General features: G+C 40.7%; 3 protein-coding genes across 4 annotated transcripts; 2 read left to right on the forward strand and 1 right to left on the reverse strand.

Moving 5' to 3' along the window:
- The first annotated feature begins 120 nt into the window (after window positions 1-120).
- Window positions 121-5,907, forward strand: smarcd2 (SWI/SNF related BAF chromatin remodeling complex subunit D2). 2 transcript variants are annotated; one of them, XM_028430023.1, is made up of 13 exons: window positions 524-676; window positions 1,560-1,756; window positions 2,746-2,788; window positions 2,867-2,989; window positions 3,225-3,344; window positions 3,965-4,060; window positions 4,517-4,618; window positions 4,704-4,865; window positions 4,974-5,071; window positions 5,163-5,298; window positions 5,398-5,520; window positions 5,664-5,765; window positions 5,849-5,907. In XM_028430023.1, the coding sequence occupies exons 1-13, from the start codon at window positions 524-526 to the stop codon at window positions 5,900-5,902; spliced, it is 1,509 nt and encodes a 502-aa protein (XP_028285824.1). In that variant the 3' UTR covers window positions 5,903-5,907. The 2 variants fall into 2 exon arrangements, with proteins under 2 accessions (XP_028285823.1, XP_028285824.1); XM_028430022.1 differs by having other exon boundaries at window positions 121-676; window positions 4,704-5,071.
- A 1,487-nt stretch (window positions 5,908-7,394) lies between these two features.
- Window positions 7,395-10,768, forward strand: psmc5 (proteasome 26S subunit, ATPase 5). Its single transcript, XM_028430038.1, has 12 exons — window positions 7,395-7,483; window positions 8,186-8,257; window positions 8,349-8,418; window positions 8,511-8,608; window positions 8,687-8,743; window positions 8,846-9,076; window positions 9,413-9,539; window positions 9,634-9,824; window positions 10,017-10,115; window positions 10,223-10,333; window positions 10,419-10,505; window positions 10,598-10,768. The coding sequence occupies exons 1-12, from the start codon at window positions 7,460-7,462 to the stop codon at window positions 10,649-10,651; spliced, it is 1,221 nt and encodes a 406-aa protein (XP_028285839.1). The 5' UTR covers window positions 7,395-7,459; the 3' UTR covers window positions 10,652-10,768.
- A 162-nt stretch (window positions 10,769-10,930) lies between these two features.
- LOC114451474 (MAGUK p55 subfamily member 3-like) lies at window positions 10,931-24,272 on the reverse strand. The gene is made up of 19 exons (XM_028430083.1): window positions 24,134-24,272; window positions 18,403-18,568; window positions 18,002-18,120; window positions 17,754-17,831; window positions 17,595-17,675; window positions 16,993-17,130; window positions 16,346-16,427; window positions 15,913-15,998; window positions 15,746-15,820; window positions 15,279-15,475; window positions 15,141-15,205; window positions 14,731-14,748; window positions 14,474-14,515; window positions 12,645-12,803; window positions 12,474-12,554; window positions 12,242-12,335; window positions 12,034-12,142; window positions 11,667-11,786; window positions 10,931-11,540 (listed from the first exon to the last, which is right to left on the reverse strand). The coding sequence occupies exons 2-19, from the start codon at window positions 18,437-18,439 to the stop codon at window positions 11,361-11,363; spliced, it is 1,761 nt and encodes a 586-aa protein (XP_028285884.1). The 5' UTR covers window positions 18,440-18,568; window positions 24,134-24,272; the 3' UTR covers window positions 10,931-11,360.
- Between the last annotated feature and the right edge of the window lie 1,329 nt (window positions 24,273-25,601).

Raw genomic sequence — 25,601 nt, forward strand, 5'->3', positions numbered from 1 at the left:
ATATATACTTAATGTGTAATGTAATGTAAAAAAAATGACACATGAAAGCGCGCTGAAATGTGTATCACTGTAATTTCCGACGCCCGTGAAAGCAGCATGTCATATCTCCTATGTGTGCCCGTGGGAGTAGTTACAAGAGAACTTGGTTTCTCTTTAAGCACTCGGTTTGTCGTAAGTGAGGCGTTATCATGTTTTAAGTATCCTTACAGAGAAGTAGCTCTTAAATGACGATGTTCCGCCACAAACATAGGGGTGGGACATGACAAACAACAGTCAGTACTCTAACGAGCAGTTACTAGGTAGAAGCAAATCCCGGAACTTGAAACGGTACGAAACGAGCTAACATTAGCTAGCTTTTTGTTGACAGTGTGCTTGCTGTCAAACCAGAATCTCGGCTAAGGTAAATGCATGTAGCTAGCTAGCTCCAGTTTATACGGGTTACGCGCAATTAGCAGTTTAGCAGACTTTTATTTGGAGGGATTTTTTTTACCCCCTCACTTTTAACCACTTGTGGATCAAGAAGATGGCATCAAGAGGAGGCTTTACGGGTCCTCCCATGAATCCGAACCTGAACCCCATGAATGTGGGGCATGCTGCGGGCATGAGGATGCCAGGAATGCCGCAACATCCAGCGGGGTACCCCCGGAGTATGAACACCGCTCCCCAATATCCACCGGTTGGTTTTCTGTTTAATTTCTCCTTGTTAAAACTTGGTACTAATCAAAACAGTTTCTATTTAAATGGGCTTATTTTTCATAGTGCGTGTTTTAGGTAATAATCCAGTCTTAAATTATGTTGAGACAAAAGCACCTAGTTTAAAGCTGTTGCCTTAAAGCATTAGTCTTAAAATATTTAAGTGTGGACACTACTTCCGCATTTTGAAAGTCTCAAGATTCAGTTATTGAATTGAGTGTAACTTTTTATGAGGTAATAATATAATAGAGCTATAATAATTTTTTAAGTAGGTGGACGTTTAATTAAAATCAGTCGTCAGAGAACAATGTTTTGTTGTGTAAAGCAGATAATCACGTGGTCGCCCTTAGCCTCCTGTCAGTTAGCATGAAAACAAAAGTGAGTTTATCATTACCACCATCTGCCCAGAGGTTAGTCTGCATACGTTATGCCTGTTTCACCACCATCTGCAGCTCTTAACATGCCCTCTTTTAACGGCCCCGTCTGTCAGTATGAGCCAAAATAATTCAGATATCTATTTTTTACCGTTAAAGGCAGACTCTAAGTAATGGTTGATATTTAGCAAACATTTAGAGAAAGTATCTGTCATGCACATTTATACAAAAAGATGCAGCCAGGTGCATAATGTGGAATTTATGTAGGTTACCTTATTTGTTAAATCATTTAATTAATCCCCCTTTTTATGCCATCAAATTTTGCGTCAAACCCTGCATTATACTGGAATAAAAAATGCAAAATGAAAACCAAACTAATATGTATTTTTACTCTGATAAGTTGTTTAGGGAAAATAAGTGAGACTCAGCTCTGCTATCCTTCAATTTGTAAATTCCTGATATAATGGCTCCATCTTCTCTCCTTTTCACTAGCGTCAAGGGATGTCACCCAGCAGAGCGGGGGGCCCCATGGGGTCAATGGTGGGTCAGCTGCCGGGTCCTTCTTATGGTGGTGGTAACATTCCCATGCGGCCAGGCATGGGACTTCCAGGCATGGATGCCTCAAGGAAGCGGTTTCTTCATCAGCAGCATCAACAGCAGCAAGAGGCGCTTGGAGGCCTCAGGCGAGGGTAAATAGCAGAAAGGGGAGAGTGTTGATTGACTTAAACAGCCTGGGGCAAGAGTTTAGGTGTGCTGCTGGTGTTTGTTCTTTTATTTCCATTTAAATTAGATAGCGTTTGTGTTTTATTTTCTTTCTATTTTTGAATATAGTAGTTATTCAGTTGGGCAAAAGAATCTGAACAAATTAATTAAAAAAAAAATAAAGCAAAAACAGGGTTACTCCAGAGATCTTGATGTGTTCGTCAACCAGAACAAACAAAAAGGCATACAATGATAAAAATGCAGGGACAAATTATTCCAGATGTGGTTCATTTATATTGACAGCACCCTTTTTCATTCATGATTTGCTGTCCTGTTTGCAGTGTCTGTTTGTAAAGTCAGCGTACTGTTAAAAGCTCAGATCGCATCACACAGACACGAGGATAGCAGTATCTCATGACTGGCCTTTGCTTTCAAAGCAGCAGACACAAGCGGGTATTTTTGACTTCACTGCTTCAGTGAGGCAACACTCATGGATGTGGGGAACCTTAATGTGAAGCAGCTCCTCTACAATGAGTTTGTTGTGTTTTTAAGGTTTATCTAATAACACAGCTCTCTGTATATAAAGATTAGTGAGCCACAGTGCTAGAAGCAACATCCTAAATTCTTGTTATAGCACTTGGGAATTAAGTTTCATCATAGTGAGGAGGAGTGTATAATTTAATTAAAGAAACAAATTTGGTTTTATGAAGTGAGTTGCAATGATAAGTGGAAACCTGAGGCAGTCTTTCTGGGAACTTAATGAAGAGGAAACACTGGACAGGATTGTTTTCCATGGTGAAGTTTTCCAAATATAATTGATAATCAAATGAAGTGAATGAGTTCTTTCTTGCGTGTGCCCAGATCCTTGCAAATTGCTTAACGTATACTTAATTGGGCAAATGTTAAATGATGAATACTTTGAGCATGGAGTTATTTGGAAATCACCCCCTGTGTTCTCTTGTTTTGTGTGATTTAGAGCAAAGAGAAGAAAGATGGCTGACAAAGTTCTGCCACAGAGGGTAGGAAAAAAATCTCTGTTTCAACAGTAATTACATTTGGCTCAGTTCCCTCAGTACTCACATCCTGCTGTTCTCTAGATTCGAGATCTGGTTCCAGAGTCCCAAGCCTACATGGACCTTCTGGCCTTTGAGAGAAAGCTGGATCAGACCATTGCCCGGAAGCGTATGGAGATCCAAGAGGCCATAAAGAAGCCCATTATGGTAGTTTCTGTATTATCATGTGATGTAAACTCAGTGTTGTGGCCATCATGGCAAGACTTGACTCCAGCTAACTCCTAGATAATCTAAAAAAGATTGAGGTTCTATAAAATGCGTGGAAATCATCTCTAGAAATTAAATTGTTTTTGTACCAGGCTGCAAACATGCTTATTTCTTTTGTAAAGGATTGTAATGTGGGCGTATCTGCCTGCTCTTCTCTCTTCTCTCTGTGACACAGCAAAAACGCAAGCTCAGGATCTACATTTCCAACACTTATACTCCCAGCAAGCCTGAGGGTGAAGAGGCAGAGAAGGTGTCCTCCTGGGAGTTGAGAGTTGAAGGCAAACTCCTGGAAGAAGTAAGCATTACATTTGAATTTTTTTCGCTCTGTTTCACCATTGTCTCCATGTGGTCTGACTCCAAGTATTTCAGTCTTTCTGAAAAGTTCAGTTGGCCTGTGTCCTTGGCTCAGACCACGCAGCCAGATGTGTGTTTACAGCGTTCCCCATTCCACCCTGCAACTACTGACACACACACACACACTCATACTCATGTTCTCCTCTGAAACACAGAATTGAAACCACTGGCCGTTGCATACCACAAGCTGACATGGCTCCCCTCCCTCCCATCAATTCCAGCTCGACTCATTGTGTCATCTGGGGCCACATGAAGGAGGATTTTTTTTCTGTTAATTTTTCTCCTTATTGGTTTAGGCATGCGTAGGAGTGCTGCACATAGTAACAGAAAAAGCGAAGTGATGTGAAGGAAGGAGTGAAAGGGGTCATGTTGAGCAAACAGACTTTGACAGGGTGGGGGTGCAACAGCTTTTTCTTGTCTACAGTTTTGTGCTTCACCACCCCCAATGTGGTCAGAGCTAAACAATGCAGTGGCAGACTGACACAAGAAGAAAACATATTGGATAGTGAACTTGTTGCTCTGTTTTTTTTTCACACTCTTTTGTGCTCTCTGTGTTCTCAGACTGGCAAACAGAAGAGGAAGTTCTCATCTTTCTTTAAAAGCCTGGTGATCGAGCTTGATAAGGAGCTGTATGGACCCGACAATCACTTAGTAGAGGTATGATATAAAGACACAGACCTCAGATACAGCTCCCTCAGAGCATTGTAGGTATATCAACACCAGCACCCTCTGCCTTATCCATTTGAAACCAGTCCTTTGTGAGATCATTATAAGTAAATTAATTTCACACTAAGCTATAAAAACTATTTGATCATAGCCCTTTTGATTTTCATATTTTAGTTATCAGGCTTTACAAAACTAGCAGTTACAGATACTCAATGACTGCACCCTGTAAATAAACTGGCACCTATATATGATTACTAGTAGATGTATTGTCTCTACATTCAAAGCGGGATCCACTGGTCTAAGCGTGTAAATGTTGGGACAACAAATTCATCAATTACTACCTTTAAAGAGGGAAGGAATGGTAAACATGGTCGACTTAGGTCAGTGTATATCTTGTTTTATTTAATGAACATATCTCACTTTCCTTTTTACTTATTTGTCTTTCAGTGGCACAGAATGCCCACAACTCAGGAGACAGATGGTTTCCAGGTCAAACGTCCTGGTGATGTGAATGTTAAATGCACCCTCCTGCTTATGCTCGACCACCAGGTAACACCTACTTTCTCACTCTTGCAAATATTCAAATTTCTGGATGGTATCACTTACCTCATCCTAATAATGCTTTTCATTTCAGCCCCCTCAGTATAAACTGGACCCGCGGCTGGCTCGTCTTCTGGGTGTACACACACAGACACGGGCCAGCATCATGCAAGCTCTCTGGCTCTACATCAAGAACAACAAGCTGCAGGATAGTCACGAGAAGGAATTCATCAATTGCAACCGCTATTTCAGACAGGTTAATTTTTTTAGTTTTAAAGGGGAAGTTAAGCAAAAATGCTTATTTAAGCAGCTTTTTTTAGAAGCAGCTTTTTTTAGAAGAGTTTTTAACTCATTGTCATTTCAGATATTTGGATGTCCACGTATGAGATTCTCTGAGATTCCCATGAAACTGGCAGGTCTGCTGCAGCACCCTGACCCCATCATTATCAATCACATGATCAGGTAAAGGAGTATGAAGCTATATTACTCATTCTGGCTATGTGTGTGTGTTTTTTGCAATCCATCCTGAGTTGTGTTTTGCTGTCATGAACAGCGTGGACCCCACAGATCAGAAGAAGACGGCATGTTATGACATTGACGTGGAGGTGGACGACCCACTGAAGGGCCAAATGAACAGCTTCCTGTCCTCTACAACCAACCAACAAGAGATTGCTGCTCTTGAGATGAAGGTCAGACCTTTAACTTTACATCTCATGAGATTTTTAGAATATTTATTAGAATGTTTTTTTTTGTTAAAAATCTGCTGTTACTCTTTGTAACTGCTGCAGATTCATGAGACGATTGAGTACATTAACCAGCTGAAGACAGAGAGAGACTTCATGCTGAGCTTCAGCAATAATCCGCAGGACTTCATCCAGGACTGGTTGAAGTCTCAGTGCAGAGATTTGAAGGTAAATGCTAATTTTGCAGCATTTCTTATAACATGCATAAACATGCATTCATATTCATAACTACTGACTACTAAATCTGTCCATTAACCTTAACACTACTAATTTGGCATGTGTTAATGAAGCTGTTTCTTATGTTTCATCAGTTGATGACTGATGTGACAGGAAACCCAGAGGAAGAGAGAAGGGCTGAGTTCTACCAGGCACCCTGGGTCCCTGAGGCTGTTGGCAGATACGTTTACTCCAAAGTAAGTAAAAACAAATGCTAATGCTAAATAATGTATGTTTACTCGGAAATTTCATTTTATTAATATGACGTCTTTTGCTTCAGGTGCAGCAGAGAAGACAAGAGCTGGAGCAGGTGTTGGGCATCCGACTCACCTAAAGACACAAGAGGAGCCAGCCTGGGTTTACTCATCTAATGTTAACGTCTCCTTACCTGAAACTGGAATTAGCCTGGGAAGTTTAATGTATACAAAGCCATCCTCATTGACTGAGCATTTTGGACCAAAGTGGTAATTTACATTATGTTAAATATAATGTAACATGTCTTGCATTGTCTGTCATATTGAGCCTTTTCAAAAAAATCTTTGCCTTTCTCGTAATATATGTTTTGGTCTGCTATTTAAGCAGTGGTGCTGTTTAGGTGTTGTTTAGCAGCATGTTGTGCTGTTATTTGGAAAGGTTGTCTGTTCACCTTCACTTTTAAAAGCCATAGCCGTTAGAGGGACAGAGCCTGATATCTGGTTAGTGGAATGAAGATTTTTCATTCCAGTATGTCCAAACATGGAACTGAACAGAAAGAATGACTTTTTTGATAGATAGATAGATTTTTAACCATTTGTTGAACTGGGTGACTCCACTCTGTCAGCTGTTTTTCAGCACATCTTTGATTTGTTCTTCTTGAATGTTTACATGCTGTTTTCATTTGTTATCGGAGTGTTTCGTAGTCTTATTGGCAGGAAGAGGAACTGTGGCCTCTTTGATTTAAGAGAACTATACTTTCCAAGTTTAACCAGTAATGAAATAGGAATGTAACTGTAGTGTATCGACTTAACCAAGTGACACAGTGTGTACAGTTTAAAGTTCCATGAGTTAACTTTTCATCTAAATGATATTTTTGTTATGAGTGTCATGAAACATTCCTTGTTAATAGATATCATTGTGCCAAAATGTGTTTTGTGAAGACGGCACATAGAGTTGGAGAAATGTGTACAACATCTTCTTTTCTTTTTTTGTAAAATGATTGCATGTTGTGTATCAATCAAAGCCTTTATCTTTTATACATTTGGAGTATGTATTTTTTTTTTTTTTACAATAAATATACTTATAAATGTTTCATATATTGTATTTTTTAAATATTATACTCTACAACCTGTTATGAAAGGGTATCATTTTCCTTCAACATATGTCCCACTGCATTATTATTATTATTATTGATTGCATAGATATTTATGAACATGTCCGCCATACGACTGTATGACTACAGAGCTGACGTTGCACCACAATTGTGCATGTTTGGGCTAGTCACAGTTCTCAGGTACTTCTGGTCTCAACAGGTATGCCTGGTTTGAGGCAACCTCCAACTGTTCCGCTCCTCAAATAACCAAATAACAGCCAAGCCAAATACATATTACATCTTACAAAGTTTGAAAGTTGACACTTTATTAAAGAAAAGGGACCACAGGTTTAATTGACACAATAGTTTGGAATATGGTATCTATATGTATTTAAGTGACTACATTAAATTCTGAATCTAAACTAAGTTCTGTTTAAGAATGAAAGGGGGTTATAATAGGGGTTTCTTTACAGTTTGAAAATAATGTAACACTTCTTCGACTGTAGGGGGCGCTGTGTAGATTTACATATTTTAATAAAAAAAACCCGAAGAAGAAGTTAACCGGAAATACAGCTGGTCTCTAGCGGATGTAGAAATTTCAAGATGGAGGTGGACGGGATTGATCCTGTAGGTGTATTTTTCAGTTGTTTTGTTGATTGTATCGTAAAATTATCAAGAAAACGTTATTGTTGTGCTTTTAGTCGACATAATTATTTGACTCTGATGTGTGATTTAAACGTTTTACGACTGTAGAGTAAAAACTGAAATGTAACTTCATTCAAAACAATGAATGTGTAGAATACCACCGGTTTGCTGTCTCATTGTAGCTAAGCTAGCTAAAGAGCTAAAGCTAGCTAAGGCTCGCTGTCAGTCAACATGCAACATAGCTAACTTCAGCTAGTTTCTCGGAATAACCGTAGCGGTATAAAAGTTACATTTGTATCCGAATTTTACGTTATTTTACGCAGCATTATTTTTTTCAGTATTATTTATTTGCTACTGCATTAAATCTGTTAATAGTTTGAGGACCACCAAACGACACTTCATTCGCGTCCATGGGCTAGCCAATGCTAACTAACATTAACTAACATTGTCACTATCTTTTTGTATAGTTATCTAGAAAAATCTATCAGGTTTCTGCTCCTCTAAAATAATATTTTGTAGTATGTTTTTTAATTGTAGATGAGATTGATGTTTTAATCAATCTTACACACAATGGACATAAACGTGTCTGAAGTCCGCCTGACTTTATTCAGCTGTTATTAATCAGTGTGGGCGATATTTTTTTGCATGAAAAGTGTCACTAAAGTTGGATGATTTTACTAATAGATGGAGATGGGGGAGAGTAAAGGTGGATCAGGGCTGCGGCAGTACTACTTGTCTAAGATAGAAGAATTGCAGGTAAGGAAATAATACATCGGTGTTCCTTTTAACTGTTTATATTACTCCGAATGGCACAATTTATCTCAACTTATCTGTTTTATCCTAACAGTTGACAGTGAACGATAAGAGCCAGAATCTCAGACGTCTGCAGGCACAGAGAAATGAGCTCAATGCCAAAGGTATATGCTGTTATTGCTTCAGCATGATAGTTGTTTAAAACATTGCTTGCTATGTTCGCATGAGTAAAACATTTATGTTAATTTTGTTTCAGTGCGTCTTCTTCGTGAGGAGTTGCAGTTACTACAGGAGCAGGGATCCTATGTGGGAGAGGTGGTTAGGGTTATGGACAAAAAGAAAGTGCTCGTCAAGGTATCCTGTGTACATAAACCGCATGTTGAGACATGTTGGTGAATAGTTTAAGTTAACATGTCTCAATTTTATTTTTAGGTGCATCCAGAAGGAAAGTTTGTGGTGGATGTTGACAAGAACATTGACATTAATGATGTAAGTATTGTAGTAGTATTCTTAAGTCATCTTTGTTGGATACAGTGTTCAGTATATGTAAGAATCACGCATTGCACTTTAATTATGTCTCTTGTGCATCAGGTGACTCCAAATTGCCGTGTGGCTCTGCGTAACGACAGCTACACCCTGCACAAGATTCTTCCCAACAAGGTTGACCCCCTAGTGTCCCTCATGATGGTGGAAAAGGTGCCAGACTCCACCTATGAAATGATTGGTGGCCTGGATAAGCAGATCAAGGAGATCAAAGAAGTGATTGAGCTGCCTGTCAAGCACCCAGAACTGTTTGAGGCTTTGGGAATTGCACAGCCCAAGGTTGGTGGTTGTCACATGACCTATTTAGTCTTTTTTTTAAACTTTAGTTAGTTTAATCAGGACAGATTTCTCTAATTCTCAACATTTTCAATAGAATTTCAAAGATTTTTTTGTATTTTTACTTTCTAATACAGACAGATGTTTCTGTGGAGTGGCCTACATTCCTGTCTTTCCTGTCCCACTTACCTGTCTAATATCACATCTCACAGTGTTACACGATGGATAAAAATGATTTATTTACCTGCAGTTTTCAGAGCAAATTTAATTAATCAGTTGTTACTTGTAGACTGTTTCTGTCTAAAAACGGTTCTAATTTTATATGTATTATGCTTGTAGGGTGTGTTGCTGTACGGTCCCCCAGGTACAGGGAAGACCCTGCTGGCCAGAGCGGTGGCCCACCACACTGACTGTACCTTCATCAGGGTGTCTGGCTCTGAACTGGTGCAGAAATTTATTGGAGAGGGTGAGCTCCTCTCTTTTCCTCTCATACTTTTCCTCTCAAATTCATAACTGTGTTTTCAGAAGTCTGGTGGTATAACTTCAATTTCTCGATCCAGGTGCTCGTATGGTGCGTGAGCTGTTCGTCATGGCAAGAGAACACGCCCCCTCTATCATCTTCATGGATGAGATTGACTCCATTGGCTCGTCTCGCCTGGAAGGCGGCTCAGGTGGAGACAGCGAGGTGCAGAGGACTATGTTGGAGCTCCTCAATCAGTTGGATGGCTTTGAGGCAACCAAGAACATCAAGGTATGACATACAATGAAATAATTATTTGAATATTTACATTTTACAGTTTTTTTAATTTTTTATTAGTGTATATAGGGCATTTAGTTACAATTTTAAGTGGTAGTTCCTGTGTAGCTTCTGTTTAAGGACTTTGAAATACACTGGGATGTTATGCCTTTGAATGTATTATCTAGGTCTTCTTTGTCTTTATAGGTCATCATGGCCACCAACCGTATTGACATCCTGGACTCTGCTCTGCTCAGGCCTGGCAGGATTGACAGGAAGATTGAGTTCCCTCCTCCTAATGAAGAGGTAATTGCTATATCATGCATGCTAGCTGCATACAGTCTAGTACATACACATAAATTCTGCATGTTTTTTTCCATTTATTTGAGCACATCGTAATTCTGTTTTATCAGGCTCGTCTGGACATCCTGAAGATCCACTCCAGGAAGATGAACCTGACACGTGGCATTAACCTGAGGAAGATCGCAGAGCTGATGCCTGGAGCCTCTGGAGCTGAGGTTAAGGTGAGTAGTAGGTGAGGAAGACCTGTTGATTAGTAGCAATAAGGCATCCAAGTGTTTTAATTCAACACCCTTGTGTGTATTTTAGGGTGTTTGCACAGAGGCAGGGATGTATGCCCTCAGAGAAAGGAGAGTTCATGTGACTCAGGAGGACTTTGAGATGGCTGTGGCAAAGGTTAGTATATGAATGAGGCAAATCCTTACTTATATGATACATATTTTATAATAGTTCTACCTGTCCATTAACACTTTTTTACTCTTCACCAGGTGATGCAGAAAGACAGCGAGAAGAACATGTCTATCAAGAAGCTGTGGAAGTAAAAGGCCTTGTTGCACACAATGTACCCACATATGTATATTTTCCTTCTTTTGTTTATGGTTTGTAATTGTTACAGATAAGTCATGGTCCATAATTAAATGGTTTCCCCAGAAAGTACAGGATGACATGTGTTTTATCTCTTTAGTTGACTGAAATGTTCAGAATGAGGGACAGAACACTGCAGCTCACTTCAGGACATTTTAGATGAACTTGATTTTGGTATAAACTGTCTAAAATCATGTAACAGAAATCCGTGTCCAGCTTCAGCAGATGGTCTGCGCATTTATTCCTTACAATTATGTAAATACAACAGGTGTAATATGGCACTTCACATCATAGCTGCTATTATAGTGGATGTCTTACATACTGAGGGCAGATCTCTGACTAGTGACTCCAGCATGCTGCTTCTACATTCCTGCCAGCTGTGATACTGCCACTGCTCTACTCAGGTAAACAGTATGTACACCAGCACTGAATGTGTTTGACTACTGTGGTCATGTTATACTGACCAATCTAAGACAGGCTTGTTTGATGTTTACACTGATGAACTAGCTTTCTCTTCTTTTATGGTGGTGACGCCACTCATTACAAACCCATATTTGTGGAATGATTAAATGTCAGTAAACAGTGCACCACATCCCTCAGTACCCCACATTTTCATAGCTATTTTACTTTTAACCTTCTTAACAGCAAGCAGGCAAGCTCAGCTGGCTAGCGCCTCACCCAGCACACAGGCACCCACTGTGGCTCCATCTGCACTCTCTCCAGAATGACCTGGAGTTCTGCTAAGGCACTGACAGGGTCCTCTTTTAGCAAGACATAGTCCACCCACTGGCCATAGCATTCATCTATTCGCTCTGCTGACTGCTTCATTTCCTGTAGGTCTTCCTCCTAGAGAGCAAAAGGAAGATTTACTGTCAAGATGGTGATAAGGAGAAACAAAAAATATCAAATCTACTCATTATCATCTGTAATACAGCATATTTCTGGTGTGGTTTTTGTGCTTGTTTAACTCACTGTGATCCCTACGCTGAGCGAGGAGGCGGAGCCAAACTGTTTTCTCTGGCTGTCATAGATGCGAGGCCTTACAAAGATGATGTATGGTTTGAATTCAGCAGCCCGCAGCGTTTTCAGTGCCTAAACGTGGTTAACAGAAACTCATGATTCACACCAGGTATGACAGAAATACTTTACATTGCTACATTGACATAGGAGCTTTTTGAGCAGTATGCTGAATGCTACAAACCACAAACAATGACTAAATTCTAGTACAGTCAAATACTATGTATCCTTGTGCAGGGGCATTCACAGTACAGTCAAACATCTACTGATTTAAAAATCCTGTTTATGCCAGGTCCCTCTGAGGGTGTCTTTTGATACTGACCTCTGGTTGCACATCCACCAGACAGACCTTGTTTTGATCCAAAACTCTGTGAATTGACTCCAGACTGGTGCCATACAGATTCTCTTTATACTCTCCATATTCAATAAACCTGCATTATGATATCATTTAGACCAAGATGTTAGTGTGCACCAGCTGACAGAAAATCCTTTTTGTACTCATTTAGAAACATATTGCATTTGACACTTACCTGCCATTCTGAACGTCAGCCTCGAAAGCTGCTTTGCTGATGAAGTGATACTCCACCCCTTCTCGCTCGTGAGACTTCCTGGCCCGTGTGGTGTCTTCAGGCCAACAGGAAGTTGAGGGAAAAAAAACTAAATGTATGTTTTTGGCCATGTGACTGTACAAAATGCAGCAGTAACTGGTATTGTACTGAACAACATTATGTGTAAGGAAAAAACAAAGTTAAACAGACTTACGAGGCACAGCCAAACCGTACCGCCGAGGATTCTCAGCAATCACCTTCTGTTTGAGCTCAGTTACCCGTGCTCCAAGTGAACCTGTGACCATACAGACAACAGAATACCTCACATTTATTAAAACAAGAGAATGGAAAATACAAAAACTCTGCAAAGTCAACAGGCACCAACCTATGAGCACTATAAGGCGAGGCCTCTCTCCAGGACGAGGACAATACTGTGTGACTTCCTCATAAATCAGGAACTCTACATGATTGGCGTCTGGAGTTGACGGTTCTCCTGGTGAACCCTGGCGGTCTTTCCTGTGGCGGAAACTTCTGCGCAGGCTGGCTGTGGTCAAACACATGCAGGTGGAATAAGTACAGAGGATGAAGATTGTCCTTATGTTATAAAATATTAAAACTTGAACAAGAAATCTGTCCGTTTTTGCCACCTTCATGTTCATTGAATTTTTTTTACAAATTCTATCTTTGTCAAAGACACACTAAACAACACCATTAGAAATCAGAGAGAGTACCTGAGTAAAAATCCCATGAGAAGGCATGGCCACAGAAGGCAGGAGCTGCCTTACTCTTGGGAGAAACTACAGCTCATATTAGACCATTTATTCAACCAACCAGCGTTAAACCTTTAACAGAGCAGAAGCTTGGAAGCCATGCATGCTGCTGTGTCTACCTCTTAGTCAAAGCACAAGGAACGCCCTGTTAGCGTGTGGCGTCAGCAGAGGCCACGATGAGATGCTGTATGATGAGGCGCCACAAAGACAGTGAGAGAAGCTTGGTCGCTGTTTAATCCATGGGCCAGACAAGATGTCGGTACCAATCAAGGTGGCAAAGGTTGCCATTTTGGTATGTTAACCCCATTGAAGTCACAGCTAAATTATTGTTATCAGCTGTTAAGTTACCCTCAAAAAAATAAAATAAAATGCATTTTGGACACTGGTGCATATCATGGTATTGGCCCTTGTTAATGACATATTTCAATTATTTATATTATGTTTGGTATCATTTTAAAGGGGGCAGTCTGTGCTTTCATTCAGGATATTTTGTCTCCACAACTCTGTGACATTCTGGGTAACCCTAACCCCAGTTGTAACCCTAACCCTAATGCAGAGCTAGAGTTAGCATCTTGGTCATCATGAGGCGTGAAGCCTTAAAAGAGACATTTCCGAAATGGCAACCTTTGCTCCCTTGAGTGGTACCAACATCTTATCTGGCCCATGGACTAGTTGGCACACAGGACAGAATGGCTGCCAGTCTAATCATATTGTAACTTTATTCTGCAGCGCTAGAATATGTTAGAAGAATGTTTGAGACCTACTTAACTGGATTTACTATATTTCCATGTCACAATAAAGATGACGTTTGACCTTTTGAATATAAATTATTCATTTATATAATTACATTTGATATAATTTTGCTACAAAAATTATTTTTCTGTGACCATGGCCTTTGACCCCTGACCCCCAATGTCAATTTGTTCTTGAGCCCAAGTGATTATTTGTGCTTAATAAGGGAAAATCTGTCAAGGCCTTCTAACGACATCACATTCACATTCAAATTAAAGGGAAAAAAACAAAAAAAAATGTTTTTATGTTTTTGTGTAAAGTCCAAAATATTAAATTACAATAAATAAATAAAAAAATTAGCTGGAGTGAAAGTTTTTGATCCTAATCAAATCCTAATTAGATCCTAATCTAAAATTATGTAAAAAGTAGGTCAGTGAGAGCAGCTGGTAAAATGTGCATGTTAACACTTTGTTAACATGCACATGCAAGTGAGCTGAGCAGAGGCCTGACATTAGCTACTGAGTTCAAAAATGATATACACAATGTTATTAGCTATAACTGACTATTGAGCAAAGCCAATAACAAAGAAGCACAAAGCAGTCCACTTTAACACCTCAACACTAAGCCTCTAAAAAGAATGGATGAATTAGCACACAGGCTGAGCAAAGACGTTGCAGCAGTTAGTATAAAGTCACCGATTGTGCTTCCTCACCTATGTCCTTTCCATTCAGAGCACCTTTACTGTCACAGTCTTCTGCAGGATGGCAATCAGAAGAAAAAGACAGGGTAAGAGGAGGGAGGAGGGAGTCTTCATGTGAGAGCACAGCACGTTAAGTTATATCAGTAGGAACTAGTGTTTGTGGATGTAAAAACAATGTGGTGGAAAAAAGTGACGAGTTTCTGAATTTCACACAGAAATCCAGCCATGAAAACATCAACAGTCCAGAGATGAGAGATGTGTTTGTTTACCTCTTTCAGCCCGATCATCTGAAGTTAGCAATGCAAGGAGTAACACACAATATCACTGTAGAGTCACATAACAAGATTTTTTAAATCTACTCTGCTTATGTCCATTGATTAGATTTATTTAAACAAATGGAGAAGCATTTTATTTTAAGATTAGAGTTTATCTTGTAACTAATACAGCAGATAGAAAAAAGATCTGGCTTCATTTCACATGTAAATTGGATTAGGAAATAAAACAATGGATTACGTATTTTTCATTCAGAGATTAACCTCAGGTTCCCTCATCTCTTTATAATCTCTCTGATAGATTTGTCCTACCATTCAAACTGCATGTGTCAATTTAAGCTTCTTGTTCTTTTGTGGTTGTAGGTCATGGGAGACAATTGGTGCTTGCAGAGCTAAATGAGGCTTACATGGTGGAACTTTGGGGGACATAGGCGAAGGCAAAGAACCAATTTTCATCCTGTATCTGAGGCGCCTGTGAAAAAAAGAGTCATTTTTATGTCACACACAGAGATGGTTAAACATTTTCATGTAATAGCAGAGTTTACCTCTCCTGAAATTGTGTGGAGGGGACGAGGGCGGCACGCAGGTTGCAGTCACCCACCCTCTTGGCTTGCCACCAGGTGGCGTCCTCCTGGCTGACGACCTGAAGAATGTCCCCCCTCTTAAAAGGAAGGCCTGCCTCCTGGCAAGGTGTGGCCTTGTCCTCAAATGGTGTGTATTCAAACAAAGCCCGAAGGTAGACCTTTAGTAAGGAGGTGACACGCTCATTTTGACATTTGTAAATATGATGCTGACAACCAGTTAGTGGCATCTAGTGGTGAGGGGGCAGATTGCAACAACCTAAACACCACTCTACCCTTACAAAGTTTGACTCACCACAACAGAAAAAAAATACAAGAAACTCTCCTGAGTCTGTGTTTGGTTGGTTTACTTAAAAATCTCAACACAACTCCACCCTGGTCCTTTAAGTTTAAAGCTGCCCTAGATATCTTCTCCAAAACACCTTCCTCACCCGGCTTTCCTTCAGTTTGTCTTCCTCGGCAACAGCTGGTATGATTTTCAGCGTGATTGAGCCTTGTGACTGAGACTGTTCAAAAACAAAAGAGAGCAGCATCATCATCCAGCTGCACCAATCAGTGAATGACATATCTGATCCTGCATGAAACAAAAGACCTTTACCAGAATCTGACTAATTTCATCTGGCCTTTTGTGGGTGATCAGATTTCCATTGACCTCCCGCAGTTCATCCCCTACATGCACCAAACCTGCAAACAAACACACAAAACACTGATATGAATATTGTTAGAGAACGAGGCTCAACAGGAACAACAACCAAAAAGACAATTTTCTGTTATTGGCATAAAGTCAATAACATCACCATGGCAACAGGCAGGAGCAACTCCTGTTTGTAATCTCAAAATATGCAATCTCGTGGCACTAATCTCAAGGATTTTATCTCTACTGACAGTTCACAGGGTTACACGATGTAATCCCCCTCACTTCCCCGTCAGTATATCAGTAGTGATAAGAAAGTCTTGTTGGATGGAAGTTTCATATCTGTGACACATGAAATGACTGATATTTAAATTACAACGTATGTGGCTTGTCTCACCGCTGCGATCAGCTGCCCCTCCCCTCATTATTCTGGCCACGATTACGGCTCCTGTGGCCTCGTCTCTCCGAATCGTCGCTCCCTGTTGGAAAAAAAAAGAAGAAAACAAAAAATCGGATTTCTGAACCAATCTTATCTTGAGCTGACTGAGCTGATAAAATGCTCTGACAGGCAAGTCAAAGCTGCGCAGCTTTGTTGGAAAATCAATACCTGAACAAAAAGTAAATGCCAATGAAGCCCGAGCTCCTGGTACCTGATCGTCATGATCTCCTCCCTGCTTATGTTTTATCTCTGTGTCTCTGACACTTTCAAGTTAAGTCTGTTGGTTAAAAATCTTCTTATATTTGCTCACATCAGTTTCAGTTTAGACTTTTTTTGTTGGTAAATTTCAGGAAATGTATGTAAAGTTACAGACAAAAGACAGCTTAGCTGATAAAAGTGAAGATTTAGCCACATAAACCGGCTTCAGTGATAAATTTTAAAGTATCAAACCAATTCTTTGAGTAAGAACTACATTAATTTACTCAACAAAGCCCCAAAGCTGCTCCCTTAAGGTAAATGGACTAAAGAATCACTTTAAGAACATGAGGGGAAGGAAGGAAGAGCTCTTATTTTGTCACATCCTCAGCTTTTGGGGTGAATCTCACCAGCGGCTCCTTGTTCTTCACCAGGCGGACTATCTTCACGGACTCCTCCTCCAGGTCGTCGTCCAGATCATCTGGCAGCGGCGGCAGCACAGGGTCAAATTTCTTTTGGGCTACTGTGTCATGTGCTGACAGCACTGCCTGCATGAGATGGTTACAGACAGAGAGGGTTAAGAACCTGAACAGGAATAGTGTAATAGATGGAAAACAAAGAAAACATATGCAGGAATAAAGCCTCCCCAGTGGCTGCTTTTGCAAACGAGCGTTCCAGATTCATAGCCGTCTTCGCTTGCTTGAAAGCTCCCCAGAAAGCCAATAACCTGAACATAATCACTTGATCAGAGTAATTAGGCAGTCTAGGGGATGAGGAAGGGGTGCAGACAGCTCTAATGCTGGTGTTATGTAATGGATGATCAACTTAGGGAGAAATCAGAGCAGCTCAGACTGAAAGTACAGAGAAGCAGCATCTTAAAAGAGATCAAACCTCAGAGGGGCTGAGATGTGTCTGGGTCGAAGAGGAAACAGACACTATCCAGCATTTATCAGCTTTTTATGTGTGTGATGAAAGTGGATAAATGTATGTGTATTTGTGTGCGTTTGTGTACCTTGATGTGAGGAGTGCTGAGCAGGAGAAGCAGTTCTCGCTCGTCCTCCTCCATCGGTCCATTCTGGAGCTCCTCTGCAAGCTGAGAAATGAAATCAGAAACTCCTGAGAAAATATACCCACTCTACTCAAAATATACTCAAAATAAGATTGCACCTACATCCTCTGCCAGATAGGAGGCGCTGTGGAGGACTGGAGTGGGACTCTGTTTCTCATACTGCTTCAGTTTCTCATGGATCTGAGATGTAAAACAAACCATCAGCAAACAGGCAGATGTCGACACACGCACGTCAAACAGCAGCTTTCGGTTTTCAATTCTACTAAAGGATGCTTCACACTACTCCTTTAATGCAGAGCAATATTATCTGATGATACAGGAGAGACTTTGCGCCTCAAGAGCAATCATACCTTCATGAGGTAACCAATGCTTTTCTCACTGAAGACATCTTTGAGGAAGACCAGGTCCTCCTTGTGGTTGGCATCAGGGTGGAGTTGAGAGGTGAGCAGGGCCAGAGTCTCATGTAGCCCTAAGAGTCGTACAAAAACAGGCTCACAAACATCCTTTGATGTGATGCGAGTGCCTTTCTTTTACCAATTAGTGACTCCACATCAGACATTTTAGTGTCTTTCTTTAGTTTATATATTGATTGTTATGCTATTCAATAGAATCCACACATCATATCTGTATCGCAAGTATTGCATGGTAAGGTAAAAATGTAATGCTACAGTAGCTTCCATACATAAATCATAGCCACATAAACGTCATCAGGGTGCATGCACAAGTAGCTTGAGCACATGTTGGGCTGTACCTGTGCTTGCAGACACGATGGGCATGGCGTCAATCATTCACAGGAGGCAGGAGGATGAAGAGAGGGGGAGGACGGGGAGGGAGAGGAGGCAAAGCAAATCAATTCACACTGATCCTCTCCTCTCCTGCTCGCCACGTGCGACCAAGGTAGGAAATCACAGAAGCAGCTGGGAAAGAAAACAAGAAAACAATAAAACATGTTATTACAAGATTCAGAAGAAAAAAAGACTATTCTTATTGATGAGACAAGACATTAATCTAAGAGTTTGATAAATAAATACCTTCCCTGCAGAGCCAATAACTTCTGTGATTCTAACAGAGAGCACCGTGAGCTTACTAAGTGAAGCACCTCCAAATGTGAACACATTTTTTTTTGAAAGTCTGCCCAATCAGCCGTGCTTTGACAGTGATGAATCGACCCATTACTGCGCTGAAGTTTCAGTATAATTAATAGTTGCTCTCATTACTGATGCATAAAGCATTCGTTTCATTTCAAACTGTGAAGAAAAGCCAGGTCAGATAACGAGGGCCACGGTTAGTTCTTTTTACCTTGTTACCATGACAACACTAGTCATGTTTAGGAAAAAGAAGCATTGTTAAGTATTGGTAAGTAATTTTGTCGTCCTCGTCATCGTCATCGCCATAATCATGATCATCATCATCTTCATTGTTGTAGGAGCCATTAAGTTGACATGTCATTACTTTGTTTATCGCTAGATGGCATTGTTGTCATTGTCGACTCCATTATCGTCACCATCGTCACCGCCATCATCGACCGTTGACGTCACTGTTATCATTGTCATCCTTGGCACCTTTGCCATCATCGCCATGGTCACTGTCATCATCGTCATAGCCATGTTCGTCATCACTGTCATCATCATCACTATCATCATCATCAAGTTGTCATCGTCATTATCATTGCCGCCATCGCCACAATTATCATCATCATAATTGTTGTCGTCACCGTCATCATCGCCATCACAAACGTCATCATTGTCATCACCATCACCGTCAGTTCCTGCTTGTCTGGCCACAGCTTTGTCATTGGCAATATATATTGCAGGGTCAAACCTCACAGACTCTGCTATTGATGCGACTTCCTCACTCCTGTTACTTACATAAACTCCCAAACGAGTGTCCTTTTTTCCACAGCTGCCAGTATGTGTTAGATTATCTTCTAATTAACAGTCCCATGCAGCAGCACCATCAGGTGGAGCAGCAGTACATTCCTACAGCCCACATGCTATAAACCTGCTCTAACCTCATAACTGCTCCTAAAAAAAACGCTGCCTGTGCAGGCGGGAGAGGCCAAAACACTATTTTGAAGCTCTAATGCACATCTGTGGGAGGGTCGCACTTCAGTCTGCATCCTACACATTACATTCCTTCACTATGCAGCTATGCACCCTGCAGCTGGTACCAGTGCAGAGTCGACCTGTTCCCATCACATCCATCAGAGAGACGACATCAAGAGGCAAACCTAAATCAGTAAAATGAAAACAACAACCTGTTGGAAGTGAAATTCTGTGCTATAGTTTTGTAAACAAGAGCAACTGAGTGATACGTAATGTTGTCAAATAAGAAAGCCAGATAGGCAAACAATATAGATGTCTTGTCAGAAATCTATGATCATCTATAATAAAAGTAAACTTTAGAAACCGCACATACGCGAAGCTACAATTTACAACACAACCGTGGCAATATTCCAAGGGTTGGAAAATGAATCTGGCTCCACAAACAACTACTGACAAAAGCCAGAAGCAGCACCTGATCAGGTGGTTGGCAGCGTAGTAAGCAATCAATCTCTCATCAGCTTTGATGATTGTTAGGGCAGATGAAAGGACATCCATCACCGTCGTGAATTTCCTCAGTATATTTGCAGAAATCTCTTACAGCCGTGAGGGTTTGTCAACACTTTTTATTGTCTCTCTGTCATCTTATGTCAGATATTCTGACAACATTTACAATGGCCTCGTGTTAATTAATTGCCATGTTCTGTCAGTTAAATGTCACATTTTGGTGAAAACATCAGCTGCGAGGGGAATTTCTTCTTAGGAAAAAAGACAAAGGTGGCAATTAGAATAAACAAGTAACCAACACTTAGTCCAGGCTGCGGCCATGTTTGCATGCATTTTGATGCATTTAATGAACCATGGACAAATGAGAATAAACACTCAAACACTCAAAGCACTGATAATACAATAACATGAGCTGACATTTAAATACCAAGAACTGCAGTTCCATTAGTGGCCACTAGAGGCTGGGTTAATCCCCCACAGAACAACAATACTCTCAGCAAAAACCAAGCAAACTATTCCCACAACTGTACAGCAGTTCTCCTCCACTGTGCTGCATCTGAGTAAATCCCAACATGATGACATACCACCAGTAGTAGATTACATGCCGTCAATGTGGAACCACGGCCTGAGCATGCTATGACTCTTTGACCCCCCCCCCCCCCGCCCCATGAGGGACCCTCCATCAGGCATCAATAATAAAACTCCCAGATTAAATCAATCTGATGCTGCAGCACCACCATCAGCACGCCCGTCCCTTCATTTCATTCATTTACCCAGTGCAGCGCTTTTTAAAAAAAAATCCATTCTGCACATTAAAACACACTTTCTGCTGATGTACACAGCTCCCACAAATGAGTGTGTGCATGTTTGCTTAGCACATTGACTCAAACAACAAAGCTCCGGGGCAAAACATCCTCTCTTGCCTCCTCCTGTGTTTCCTCACTTCCATTCAGTCCCCCTCTCTGCCCACTTGGCCTGCGTTCCTGACCTTCTTTCTCTCCGTCTCCTCTTCCCTCCATCCAACTCTCTCTTTCCCTCTCTAATTACAAGAGCTTAAAGCCGTCATATCCCCCCTCACTCTCTCAGTCTATCATCTAAATACTCAAGGTTTCTTCTTGCCATATGGCGGCACAGTATTATCTAGTCTCTTTGATTTAAGACAGCAGTGCTGACGGCTGTGTGCATCACTGAGGATTTCAATTAACACAATGAAGCAGATTAGAAACAACTGGTGGATTAGAAGAAAAACACTAGATAGCAGCAAGAAAATCAAGAATTTTCTTTGAATGGACTGATTGTAGGTGTGGGTTACAGCTCTTAATTTCACGAATTAGCAGATTAGATTAGTAATCTAACATTGAGCATTACTTCTACTAGTTATTTTTATAATATCATAACTGATAACAACAATAATGATATCTAAATTTTATGTGTTAGCAGAGATAATTCGATTTCATTTCCTATGCAGATATTGCATGTGTAAGTGTTTCATAGCAATTCTCCATTCTGCAAAAACATAGAATTAAAGTGAATAGATCCTCCCTCTGAATCAGCCTCTTGATCTCATCTCTTGATTTAGTCAACATTAGGCCCGATATCAGCATGATGCACCCCTAGATGTGAAAAAGTGGGTTATTTTCTGGCTATGGTAAAGACCATCGTCAGGCAGGACATCGGGGCAAGACAGAATCTTTTAAATGTTATATTTTTTAGCTTAAATAAATGGAATGTGGACACAGAGTGTGTTACATTTGGACTGACCGCTAGCTTTTTCCTTATTTTCAATCAATCAATGATGTGAGAAGGAGTTTCAGATCCAGCTTATTGTAACCCGTCTGATTCATGCTGCTACCAAACAGAACAATGGCCCCAATCTACAGTAAAAACAGGCAATACTTCATATAATATTGTGTTTGGAGAGCTTAACCTTATGTCACTGTCCTCTCTAAACACACAAACGCGTGCCGACCACCTGCTTGCCAGACTCATTTGCTGTTGGAAGGGTCCTGAGAGAGAGAGAGAGAAAGAGGGGGCGAGGTCGCCAAAACACTGCTGATGCCATCTGCCCATCACTGTGTGTGTGTGTGAGCAGTCCATCCACTAACTAGTATGACACACACATGGCTGATCTGACATGTTTGGATTTGACAGATTTCATTCCAATATCTGTTTGGGAAAACATGCTGCCTGCTGTACATTTTGTAAAAAAGTGAAATAATGCGCTAAGAAGGTTTAAACTGTGTTAATCATGTCCAAAATGAGAGAAGACGCATTATTTTTTTACTTAAAAGATCTGATCTGAACAGGTTATTAGTATAAATACATATAGAATAGATCATTAAAGTCTGTCACCCTTCATATGTGCAGCTACCTTAAGAGTTTAGCTTTAATTATGCCTGAACACAAACTGTGCATATAAACTAAAATGTAATGCAGAGGAGGTCAGGAGCCAGACAGCTCCTAAGAGGCTTACAGTTAGAACATCACTTCAAAACACCTTCAATACGCCCACTCTGAGACACAGCAGGATGACGGCTCAGGCTGTCCTGCACTCACAGCGAGCCAGGCTCCGTGTCTGAGAAAGGAAAACCCGACATCTGTGTCTCTTTCAGAATTGCAACAGGCAGAAAGGTTTTAGTGGCAGAGGAGGAGGAGAAGGACCTCGACATGATGGCTGATAAAGTGCCAATCTGTCTGGTTGGGAGCCAAATGTTAGCGGCTTTTCACTGGTGGCTGATGTTTAACTCCCACTGAGCTCATAATGATGTGTATAAATGCGCTGAAAAGCAGGGTGTGAAAGGGGGACGGGCTGCGGGACAATAGGCCGCTGGGCACAAACATGTCAAAGACATGACCATGATGATGATGCAACCATGTTATCTGTGGGCACCTTTTCTTATTTCTCACAGTAGATTTTTGTCTCTGTGCTCATATTTTATGTCCCCTTGTTATCACACTGTTCGACTGTGGGCTAATTTGCATATTCTCTGTTTACTTTTCTCTAATACAGATTTTTGTGATTGTTTTATTGTCATTTTGCATCCATTTAAGGTTGCTTTGCATGACTTTCTCTTCATTATTTTGTGTGTTGTCATTGTGTTGTTGTGCGTCTCTATGGTTCATATTGTTTTGACTTTGACATTTCTAACAGTTTTGCGTGTCATTGTGGCCACTTGTCATCTGGTCGACTTTCCTACAAAGAATGTTAACAGTCGTTTCAAACAGAAGCTCAGGCCCAGGGGGCTCGGATGATGACGTGTCTGTTCTGTAATCCCTCCACGGGGACTGTGACTGCAAAGTGTGCGCCTACAAAAAAAGTCCTCTTTCCACTCAATCCATCTGTCTCAAATTAAAAAATGTGCAATTTTCTCCTAATATGGCAGAAATGTTAGAAACTGAGCCAGGTTCGTGCCTGCAGGACAACCCTTTGTGACCTGGGTTTGCATAAATATTCAGTCTTTGTTTACTAAAACCACTCCGCGCTCTGACCCTGACCTTCACAGACTCTCTCTGGCTCTTTTGCTTCCCCTGAAAGCCAATAAAGCCATAAAATAACCTGTCCTGCCCTGCAGCAAAGCGTGACCAGGTCACAGCTTAGGACCTGTCTCCTCAGCCACCTCTTGCTGAGTTCCACAAAACACTCCTGCGTCTCCTTTATATTATCCTGCTTCACTATATATATTAGAGCTGGTGATCAATCACAGGTGATACACACCCCTTATTACCATGCAGCACAGGCAGGAATCCACTTGGGTAATTAAGACATGTGGCTGCAATTTATACATATATATATAAAAGGAGAGTTTCATAGAGGACAAAATATATACATCAGCACAGCACGTGTGTTAATTAAAGCTCATAATTTCTGCCCCCCCCCTTTCTTTCATAACAAACAGAGGGAATTCACACAAAGGTGAGTCTGAGCATCCTTACCTTGTTGAGGCTCCTCTCAGTCTCGGCGTACGTGTTTTCTTTCTTTCTTTCTTTCTTCCTTTCTTGTCTTCTCTTTCTCCCGACTCGACACCAGCACCAGCCCGCCTTCCTTTTGTGTTTTTCTCTGCCTGTGTGTGTGTCTCTGTTCACGTTGTCTCCAGCTGACTGGCACACATTAGGTTTGATTCCTCTGCTCAGCCCAACCCATCGCTCTGTGAGCCGCCCCTTCCCCCCCTGTCAGTCAGTCAGCTCCCTCCCTCTCCCTCTCTCTCTCTATGCTGCCTTCAGGGGCTCCTCGTAAACTCTATGTACCATGTGAAATTTGGAAAAGCTTTGTCTAAATTAGTATAAATAGACAGGTAAATGGGGAAAATGTTTGAGTTATGTATATTTACTGTCTCGATTTATAGAACATTGATTAAATTATGTGTGTTGTTTGTTTATTGCAAGAGGCCAAATTCTGCCCTCTAACAAATCAAATGTCAATGAATTACTGTAACAATTAGTAGTTGGACTAATCGGAATTTATACATTTTTTAATGTATTTCTTCTTGGGAAATATATTTAATATAATGTGAATATTGATTAGGATTTTATAGAAGGGTTGATTCCTGACATATTGTTTCTTGTCTTGTGTATTTCAGTCACTGAAATATCATTAAAATACACAATATAAATGTCTATATTTCCAATTTCTACATCCATGCATCAGTAATTTATTACTGACTTCAGGCATTTCACTGAATTGCTTCAATTTCTGACATTAAGGCATTATAAAAACTGAGCGTAACATTTCCAACAGTCCCTGCAAGCAGCACTGTGTGCACACATCCTTTGGTCTGCCCGTTCTTATTCATCCCCTCCCACTGTGCGTCTCCGTCTCACAGTGAGCAGTACAGTACACACTTTGCTCTCAGGCGCCTTGTGGTGAAACAGCAGTTTGAAAACACGCAGTGAATCATCAAGAAGCACAACCCACAAACACACCGCTCCCTATTGTGTTTCCCTCTTTTCTCCACTGTCTCTTATCCACTTGTTCCTCCGTCTTATCTCTTGTCCCCTCGCTCGTGCGGCTGGCCTAGTTGTTAGAGAGACCTTGATGTGTTCAGACACTTTTGACAGTTGGAGAGAAGAGGAACAGGATCATTGCTGTTTCTCTGTGATCACTCTTAAACTGTCTGTGATTAAACGGATGATGACAAAGCATTTCATCTTAGTTCGGTGGGTCAGATACAGAAGCTGGGGATCAGGCGTATCTGTGATGAGAATGTGGATAACAGTGGGAATCTTGTGTCCTGTGATTGAAGACTATTAAGAATAAGGAGATACATATATGTCTACTAAGACCAAAGAGCTGACCCAAAACAATGATTAAAAAAAATATACAAAAGGTATAAGATTTGATTTATTTTATTGATTTATTGAAAAAGTTTCATATTAGTTATATTAAATCACATCTGAGATTGTT

The sequence above is a fragment of the Parambassis ranga genome, chromosome 19, assembly GCF_900634625.1.
Source record: "Parambassis ranga chromosome 19, fParRan2.1, whole genome shotgun sequence".
Taxonomy (NCBI): Eukaryota; Metazoa; Chordata; class Actinopteri; family Ambassidae; genus Parambassis; species Parambassis ranga.

Excerpts from the sequence above, each read along its gene's own strand:
- smarcd2 (XM_028430022.1), top strand. The coding sequence starts at position 524 with ATGGCATCAAGAGGAGGCTTTACGGGTCCTCCCATGAATCCGAACCTG. Across the intron at positions 677-1,559 it reads CCGCTCCCCAATATCCACCG|CGTCAAGGGATGTCACCCAG; the intron begins GTTGGTTTTCTG and ends CCTTTTCACTAG. Across the intron at positions 3,345-3,964 it reads AAGGCAAACTCCTGGAAGAA|ACTGGCAAACAGAAGAGGAA; the intron begins GTAAGCATTACA and ends CTGTGTTCTCAG.
- psmc5 (XM_028430038.1), top strand. The coding sequence starts at position 7,460 with ATGGAGGTGGACGGGATTGATCCT. Across the intron at positions 9,825-10,016 it reads AGGCAACCAAGAACATCAAG|GTCATCATGGCCACCAACCG; the intron begins GTATGACATACA and ends TTGTCTTTATAG. Across the intron at positions 10,334-10,418 it reads CCTCTGGAGCTGAGGTTAAG|GGTGTTTGCACAGAGGCAGG; the intron begins GTGAGTAGTAGG and ends TGTGTATTTTAG.
- LOC114451474 (XM_028430083.1), bottom strand. The coding sequence starts at position 18,439 with ATGATTGACGCCATGCCCATCGTGTCTGCAAGCACAG. Across the intron at positions 16,428-16,992 it reads TGAAGAACAAGGAGCCGCTG|GGAGCGACGATTCGGAGAGA; the intron begins GTGAGATTCACC and ends TTTTTCCAACAG. Across the intron at positions 12,143-12,241 it reads GCTGACGTTCAGAATGGCAG|GTTTATTGAATATGGAGAGT; the intron begins GTAAGTGTCAAA and ends ATCATAATGCAG.